Here is a 9,356-nt window from a genome sequence, read left to right on the forward strand (position 1 = left end):
GGCTATACGAAAACTCTATGAAAGCTCCAATAACATCAAAACGGCTAATTAACAGAAATATGTAAAGTTCATATTTTTACGCATCTTGATATCGATTGCTAAATGTGTATGTACTAAAAAATCGATTCTACACCTTAATATAAGATTGTGAAATTGCTCCAAATACACTGTCGCTATGGCTATACGACAACTCTATGACAACTCCAATAACATCAAAACGGCGAGTTAGCATAAATATGTAAAGTTCATATTTTTACGCAACTTGATATCTATTGCTTAATGCGCATGTATCCAAAAATCGATTCTACACCTTAATATAAGATTGTGAAATTGCTCCAAATACACTGTCGTTATGGCTATACGACAACTCTATGAAAGCTCCAATAACATCAAAACGGCTAATTAACATAAATATATAAAGTTCATATTTTTACGCAACTTGATATCGATTGCTAAATGTGTATGTACTAAAAAATCGATTCTACACCTTAATATAAGATTGCGAAATTGCTCCAAATACACTGTCGCTATGGCTATACGACAACTCTATGACAACTCCAATAACATCAAAACGGCGAGTTAGCATAAATATGTAAAGCTCATATATTTACGCAATTTGATATCGATTGCTTAATGTGTACGTACCAAAAAATCAGTTCTACACCTTAATATAAGATTGTGAAATTGCTCCAAATACACTGTCGTTATGGCTATACGACAACTCTATGACAACTCCAATAACATCAAAACGGCGAGTTAGCATAAATATGTTGTAACGTGGCTTTTACCACCTTACAATGATTAACGCCAACTTACCTCACTACGATGTTGAACGCCGCCAGAGCCTTACATCATGTACCCGCACCATACGCACACAACTTACCTCACTACGATGTTGAAAGCTGCTAGAGCTTTCCACCATACGTCCTAACGCACCATACGCACACTTACCTCGCTACGGTGGCGAAAGCTGCGCTGTGCTGCTATATAAGCAAGCACTTCACATCGAGTGTGATAATTCCTTCCAGCACTCTGGCGAGGACGGTCGCCATCGACAACATCAGGCATGGGTAAGTTATAAACAGTAGAAGTAGGAAGTAGTAGTTATATGGGTAGAAATTCGCGCAGAAAAGGCTTCATGCCAGTGCTCGCGATGACTGCCCTATACAATAGAAGGGGGAAAGCGCAGGCCTCGCGCAGAAAAGGCATCACCGCCGGGTGATGCCAGTGCTCGCGATGGCCCTGCCCGGTAGTTGAGGGATCGCAGGCCTCGCGCAGAAAAGGCATCACCGCCGGGTGATGCCAGTGCTCGTGATGGACCTGCTCGGTAGTTGAGAAAGCGCAGGCCTCGCGCAGAAAAGGCATCACCGCCGGGTGATGCCAGTGCTCGCGATGGCCCTGCCCGGTAGCTGAGGGAATTCGCGTGCCTTGCGCAGCAAAGGCATCACCGCTGGGTGATGCCAAGGCTCGCGATGGCACTGCCGTAGCTGCGTCGAGAGCACGTGGCGTGAGTACCGCTGCTTACGACAGGTAACGTAAGTGGAGTACAGTTTAGTTAGTTGATAGTGGGAGGCCAACGAAGACGGTTTGCAAATAATAGATTCCGTTTATTTCCAACATCGCGCGAGGATCAGCGAGCGTCACCGCCTGACTCATCAGTCCCGTTTATTTTCATCACCGTGCCATCCGCAACAAGCATCAACGCCTGGCTCATAGATTCCGTTTATTTTTCATTATCGTGCAAGGATCAGCGAACGTCACCGCCTGACTCATCAGTCCCGTTTATTTTCATCACCGTGCCAGCCGCAACAAGCATCAACGCCTGGCTCATAGATTCCGTTTATTTTCATCATCGTGCGAGGATCAGCGAGCGTCACCGCCTGACTCATCAGTCCCGTTTATTTTCATCACCGTGCCAGCCGCAACAAGCATCAACGCCTGGCTCATAGATTCCGTTTATTTTCATCATCGTGCGAGGATCAGCGAGCGTCACCGCCTGACTCATCAGTCCCGTTTATTTTCATCACCGTGCCAGCCGCAACAAGCATCAACGCCTGGCTCATCAGTTCCGTTCATTTTCGTCACCGTGCTAGCCTCAACGAGCGTCAACGCCTGGCTCATCAATCGCGTTCGTTTTCATCACGCTGGTCTGGCTGTCCGCATAAGGGGTGGGGGTGTGGATATAACTTCACGAGGATAAAACTCGTCTCTTTTTTGCTAAGGGTTCGTGGGTCCCAAGGCTGACCCTGGAGCGGCTGAGCATACCTCAGCTATGGACGAAACCCCATTACAAATGGCGCCCGAGCAGGGACCTGACTTCGTGAGTGACAGTGAAAAACATGAAACAGTCACCAAAGCTCATTAATCAGGTTCGCCCCCCCACACAATCACAAGCATCGCAGTACTCCAGCGAAAAAGGCTCTAACGCTGGAGACGGACACGACCAGTTGGATTTACTGGCTGAAGAAGGACCGATTAATCACCGAGTGCAGACGACACCACATCGCTGTCGAAGGACGCACCGTAGCAGATCTCCGTAGCGAGCTGCGCGCCTGCATCCGTGCAAAGCGCCACCATAAATCCACAGAGGACCTAGTGCAAGCCTTAGAAAGGGAGATGAAGGAGGAAGGTAACGCCACCATACTCGTTCCAACCACCACGGTAAGAATCCCAAGCAAAGCGGTAGCAACACGTGGCGACATAACCTCAGCTGCAAGAGTGCCGGATTTGGAGGTTATAAACTCCGTGCGGCGATGGAACATACGCTACAGCGGTCGCGAAAATTTACACGACTTTCTAGAGCGATGCGAAGAACTAGCCGAATGCTACTCTATAGCACGCAACCAGCTTCTTGCCACGATGCCGGAAATTCTGCAGGACAAAGCGCTGCAATGGTTTCGTGTAAAACGCAACACCATCAATACGTGGGACGACTTTCGTTACGAGGCTGAGCGGTTCTTTTTACCGAAGCGTCACCTCGCACATCTGGAGGAAACCATCCATCAGCGCAAGCAATTTCCCAGAGAGAGGGCAAAGGATTACGTGCTGGCTATCCAAACGCTTATCCGCCAGCACCCGAAACTTCGCGATGAAGATCACACCGAACGCATATATGACGGCTTAAGGGTGGAATATCGCTTATATGTCCGTCGGAGCGATTTCAACAGCGTAGACGAACTACTCGAATTAACGGAGGAATTCGAATTGCTAAAAGGCGAGAAGACCAAGCAAGCAAGAAACACCAATCACTGTTTGACGGCGGTGAAGACTAACTATTGCAGCGAGAAAGTTTGTTGGCGATGTAAGCAGCCGGGACACCGAAGGCGCCAATGTCGCAACCAGCAGCGAATATTCTGCTCCCGCTGTGGACGCGACGGAATCATGTCGCGAGACTGCAATTGTCCCACACATGCGACAGTGCGAGACACTCCGTCCAAACCCAGTACAGCAGCACTCAAAGCAACGATTCCGTACCCAGAAGGGAAACAAGATGGCCGTTATTATCTGCCCATTACCATCGCAGGCATGCAGATAGAAGCTCTGGTGGACACCGGAGCCACGCTCACGTACATCGGTAAAGAACTTCAACACCATCTGGATAACCACAAAATCAAAGCCAGACGCCAGACCCGTCGCATTCAGCTAGCTAACCAGACGTATGTACCTAGCACGAAAATGTATCCTGTTACTATAGAGCTGGGTAACAAGTCTACGCACCTGCTTGTATCAGCTCTACCGACGCTTTCGGAACATGTCATCTTAGGCATGGATTTCCTGAGGAAAAGGGACCTGACTATCACCATCGATGGCCAACCCCTCACCTCTTGCTATGCTAACCGAGAGGCAACATCTTACGGAAAAGGAGAATCATCGATTAAATACTCTCCTCACTGAAAACGCGGCAGTGTTCTCGACGATCACCGGCCCTAGCACAGTCACCGAACACATAATTCGCCTTAAAAACGACCGGCCCTTAAAGCAGAGGTATTATCCACGCAATCCAGCGATGCAAGAAGTAATCAATCAAGAGGTGAATGAATTGATTGCAACCGGCCACATCGAAGCCTCTAACAGCGCATATAGCTCGCCCATTGTCCTAGTGCGAAAGAAACAAGGAAGTTGGCGAATGTGTATAGACTACCGGCAACTTAACGCAGCGAGCATACCAGACGCATACCCACTTCCGCAAATAAACGCAATCCTAGACCAACTCAAGGAAGCTCGATTTATTTCAACCATCGACCTGAAAACTGTGCAAATTCCGCTACACCCCCGCGACGGCATTTAGTTTATTCAATGGCGAGTAATGCCTTTTGGGCTGCACTCGGCGCCGGCAACATTCCAGCGAGCCCTAGACACCATTCTGGGATCAGAACTACAGCCGAAGGTTTTTGCCTACCTGGACGACATCATTGTATTGGGAACCACTTTTGAAGAGCACTTAGACAACTTGCGAACGGTGTTCACGCGCCTCCAGCAAAACCAAATGCAGATCAACTTTGAAAAGTGTAAGTTCGTGCAGCAACGCCTCCATTACTTGGGCCATGTAGTCAGCACCGAGGGTATTCACACAGATCCGGCCAAGGTCGCAGCCATTAACGATATGGCAGCGCCTACCACCATTAGAGAACTACGCTGCTTTCTAGGAGCAGCCTCGTGGTACCGACGTTTCGTAGCAGACTTTGCCACCATATCAGCACCGCTGAACCGCTTATTAAAGAAGAACCAGCGTTGGATATGGGGTTCCGAACAAGAAGGAGCATTCCAAGTGTTAAAGCAAAAACTAACTAGTGCACCCATCCTGGGTTGCCCCGACTTCGAGAGGCCCTTCCTTCTGCAGTCCGACGCCAGCGGAGAAGAACTTGGCGTGGTGTTATTTCAGCGCCATTCTGACCAAGAACGGGTCGTAGCATACGCCAGTCGCAGCTTGACGGAGTTGGAGAAGCGGTATTTTGCCACCGAACAGGAGTGCCTAGCCGTATTGTGGGGTATAAGGAAAATGCGACCATACCTGGAGGGCTATCATTTCACCGTAATCACCGACCATCATTCACTTAAATGGCTTCACACCCTGCAGAACCCATCCGGAAGACTGCCAAAGTGGGCACTAGAGTTACAGCAGTTTGACTTCGAAATCGAGTATCGTAAAGGTACCCTCAACGTAGTCGCCGACGCGCTATCCAGATGCCCACTGAAAGACCAAGAAGGCAATGCCGAACTTTTGCATGCCGTCCATGATCAACCGGATAGATGGTATGGAAGACGTATCCGCTAGGTACGCGATCAACCGAAGAAACACCCCGATTACCAACTTATCGATGGCCGGCTCTTTCGACACGTTGCCCCACGCAATAAGCTATCCAGGTCACCATGCTGGAAATTATGCGTACCGGAGCACCGTCGACTCGAGGTCCTGAGAGAAAATCACGACGCTAGTACCGGCGGTCACATGGGTGTACATAAAACACTCAAACGCACACAAGAAGGGTATTATTGGCCTGGGATGCATAGGGATGCCCTCAGATATGTTCGTCGATGCCAACAATGTGCCGAATATAAGGTAGACCAACGCCGACCTGCCGGGATGATGGCCACCATGCAATGCTCACGACCGTGGGAAGTTGTAACGGCGGATTTTGTAGGCCCACTACCACGTTCAACAAATGGAAACACATGCTTGCTAGTGCTCACGGATAAGTTCTCCAAGTGGGTGGAACTCGTGCCAGTCCGGAATGCAACCACCGCCAGTGTTATAAAGGCGCTACGAGAACGCGTGGTATACCGGTTTGGTTGCCCTGACGTATTCCTTACCGACAACGGGAAGCAATTCACCGGCAAGCCGCTTACACAGTTCCTGGAGAGCCACGGAATTCAACATCGTTTCACCGCCATTTACGCTCCACACAAGAACCCAACCGAGCGCACCAACAGAGTCGTGAAAACTATGATCGCCCAACGAGCAAAGGCCGATCATCGGACCTGGGACCACCAACTAGCCGAAATAGCGTTCGCGATAAATACATCACAACACGACTCGACAAAAACATCAGCAGCTGAGATAAACTTCGGGTACACACCGGCTACACCAAAACAAATCCGTAAAGAAGGGAACGTGCCTAACGAAGAAGCCACCACCGCGCCGACACTCACCGAGCTTTGGCAAGAAATTTCTCGCAATTTGTCTACTGCAGCAAAACGCCTAAACGCCTGGAAGCCACTTATCGGCGAGAAAGTACTCAAAAGAGATCATCCGCTCTCTTCCGCAGTAAACAACTTTGCACAGAAGCTTGCTCCGAAGTATTCTGGCCCATATATCGTCAGAAAATTCAAGTCGACCAACACCGTTGAACTTGTGAATCCGAACGCACCAGGTGGGCGTACCATTCATGTGCATCTGCAAGATCTAAAGCAGCTGCCAACCGAATACTTAACTTGAGTAGCCGCTAGCGCGATCTCTACCGGGTCTACGGACTCTAACTCCGAGCCACCTAGCACCAATGTAACGCAACCATAGACATTGCCAACACTAATCAAAGCGTCCGTTTGCTCATCTCTTTCCATATAACCAAAATGAAACCGACAACCAGCAGAAGGCCGCATGCATCGAGCCGCCAACCACAGCCGCCGGACGAGCCGCAAAGGCCGCCACCTTTCCGGCCACCCCCGGAAGCACGACCGCTGGTGCACCCGACTACAACCGCGTTACATGCGATGATTACCGACAACACTGGGTCAGCTGCCCGAACTCGTCCTAGGGTACCCAGACAACACCTGGAGCGCAGCGTCATCAACGCCTCCACCCGAAGTCGGCCGGCCACAGAACCAGCGGTATTAGAAACACTGCCACGACAGACGCTGCTCAGCACCAACGCCTGGAAGCTCCCGACCACCAGGCGAGCCCCAACGCCACGGGAAGCAGATCGTGAAGCTGGTGCTGCGACAGAGCCGCGCGCCGCCCAAACTTCGACGCACCCAGCAGGCCAAGCGAAGGCCCAGGTAATGCTCTCCGCCAAACAAAGCGACCTGCCGACTGCAGCTTCGCCCCAACTCGGCCAGCGAGACGCGGCAAAGAGTACCGCGAGGAAGGAAGCCAGTACCGCGGAGCCACTCGAAGAGAAGGTGCAAGAGGCGCCCGCTACAACAACGCCGGCATGCTCGAACGACGATGGGGCGTCTGTCCCAGCAATTGATAAGACCAACGTCGAGACGACGCCGCCTCACCCAAAAGCGACGCCAACCCCGACGACGACCCGGCCTCCAACTGCCGAGATCAGCGCACATCCGGCCACGCCTGACACATCACCCCCGCAAGTGACACCGGTGGGCGAAATCTCAGGGTTCCTGGAAGGGCTAGTGATGACCAGACAGCATTTCATCAAGCGCTCCAAGCGGACGCTGTTCTTCCGGGGCCGACGTCTAGCCCTCCAGAAGCTAGAAGGCAACCAGGTTCTGGTGCGATACGGCAAGGACAGATGCGTCCTTCACCTATACGAGTGACACCTCAGAGCGGCCGTTATCATTAATGTCATTAGCTTTAAGTATGTATTTGCATTACCTTTAAATGTTTAATCCATCCCGTAGGCCAGAAATTAAAACTAGTTCTTTTACCAGTTACCGTAGTTATTCACGCATTTATACGATTACATTAGATGGGTGTCACTAGTTGTAAGCTATAAGACCTAAGACGCCTTGTACTATAGGTTAAGAAATACTATGAAATAAAGGTTTCCACACCCGCTCCCCGTTCACGGCACACACTAATTAGGACAGCCAGCCAGCCCCCAGCCGAACCATCGTGGGAGATCTCCTTCCACCCGCCGCCAGCGAAGTATCATTGCCCGAAGTGAGGGGGGGACTGTAACGTGGCTTTTACCACCTTACAATGATTTACGCCAACTTACCTCACTACGATGTTGAACGCCGTTAGAGCCTTACATCATGTACCCGCACCATACGCACACAACTTACCTCACTACGATGTTGAAAGCTGCTAGAGCTTTCCACCATACGTCCTAACGCACCATACGCACACTTACCTCGCTACGGTGGCGAAAGCTGCGCTGTGCTGCTATATAAGCAAGCACTTCACATCGAGTGCGATCATTCCTTCCAGCACTCTGGCGAGGACGGTCGCCATCGACAACATCAGGCAGGGGTAAGTTATAAACAGTAGAAGTAGGAAGTAGTAGTTATATGGGTAGAAATTCGTGCAGAAAAGGCTTCATGCCAGTGCTCGCGATGACTGCCCTATACAATAGAAAGGGGAAAGCGCAGGCCTCGCGCAGAAAAGGCATCACCGCCGGGTGATGCCAGTGCTCGCGATGGCCCTGCCCCGTAGTTGAGGGATCGCAGGCCTCGCGCAGAAAAGGCATCACCGCCGGGTGATGCCAGTGCTCGCGATGGACCTGCTCGGTAGTTGAGAAAGCGCAGGCCTCGCGCAGAAAAGGCATCACCGCCGGGTGATGCCAGTGCTCGCGATGGCCCTGCCCGGTAGTTGAGGGATCGCAGGCCTCGCGCAGAAAAAGCATCACCGCCGGGTGATGCCAGTGCTCGCGATGGACCTGCTCGGTAGTTGAGAAAGCGCAGGCCTCGCGCAGAAAAGGCATCACCGCCGGGTGATGCCAGTGCTCGCGATGGCCCTGCCCGGTAGCTGAGGGAATTCGCGTGCCTTGCGCAGCAAAGGCATCACCGCTGGGTGATGCCAAGGCTCGCGATGGCACTGCCGTAGCTGCATCGAGAGCACGTGGCGTGAGTACCGCTGCTTACGGGACCGTTACTAAAACTATCGCGACTAACAGGCGACAGGTAACGTAAGTGGAGTACAGTTTAGTTAGTTGATAGTGGGAGGCCAACGAAGACGGTTTACAAATAATAGATTCCGTTTATTTCCAACATCACGCGAGGATCAGCGAGCGTCACCGCCTGACTCATCAGTCCCGTTTATTTTCATCACCGTGCCAGCCGCAACAAGCATCAACGCCTGGCTCATAGATTCCGTTTATTTTCATCACCGTGCGAGGATCAGCGAGCGTCACGCCTGACTCATCAGTCCCGTTTATTTTCATCACCGTGCCAGCCGCAACAAGCATCAACGCCTGGCTCATAGATTCCGTTTATTTTCATCATCGTGCGAGGATCAGCGAGCGTCACCGCCTGACTCATCAGTCCCGTTTATTTTCATCACCGTGCCATCCGCAACAAGCGTCAACGCCTGGTTCATAGATTCCGTTTATTTTTCGTCATCGTGCGAGGATAAGCGAGCGTCACCGCCTGACTCATCAGTCCCGTTTATTTTCATCACCGTGCCAGCCGCAACAAGCATCAACGCCTGGCTCATAGATTCCGTTTATTTTCAT

At 51.2% G+C, this 9,356-nt stretch overlaps 1 protein-coding gene across 1 annotated transcript; it reads left to right on the plus strand.

The window, feature by feature from the left end:
• Positions 1-6,570: 6,570 nt before the first annotated feature.
• On the plus strand, positions 6,571-7,497 carry LOC126766690 (proteoglycan 4-like). Its single transcript, XM_050484421.1, has one exon. The coding sequence runs from the start codon at positions 6,571-6,573 to the stop codon at positions 7,495-7,497; it is 927 nt and encodes a 308-aa protein (XP_050340378.1).
• Positions 7,498-9,356: the final 1,859 nt, after the last annotated feature.

The sequence above is a fragment of the Bactrocera neohumeralis genome, unplaced genomic scaffold (assembly GCF_024586455.1).
Source record: "Bactrocera neohumeralis isolate Rockhampton unplaced genomic scaffold, APGP_CSIRO_Bneo_wtdbg2-racon-allhic-juicebox.fasta_v2 ctg2121, whole genome shotgun sequence".
In the NCBI taxonomy this organism is placed as follows: Eukaryota; Metazoa; Arthropoda; class Insecta; order Diptera; family Tephritidae; genus Bactrocera; species Bactrocera neohumeralis.

Excerpts from the sequence above, each read along its gene's own strand:
- LOC126766690 (XM_050484421.1), top strand. The coding sequence starts at position 6,571 with ATGAAACCGACAACCAGCAGAAGGCCGCATGCATCGAGCCGCCAACCA.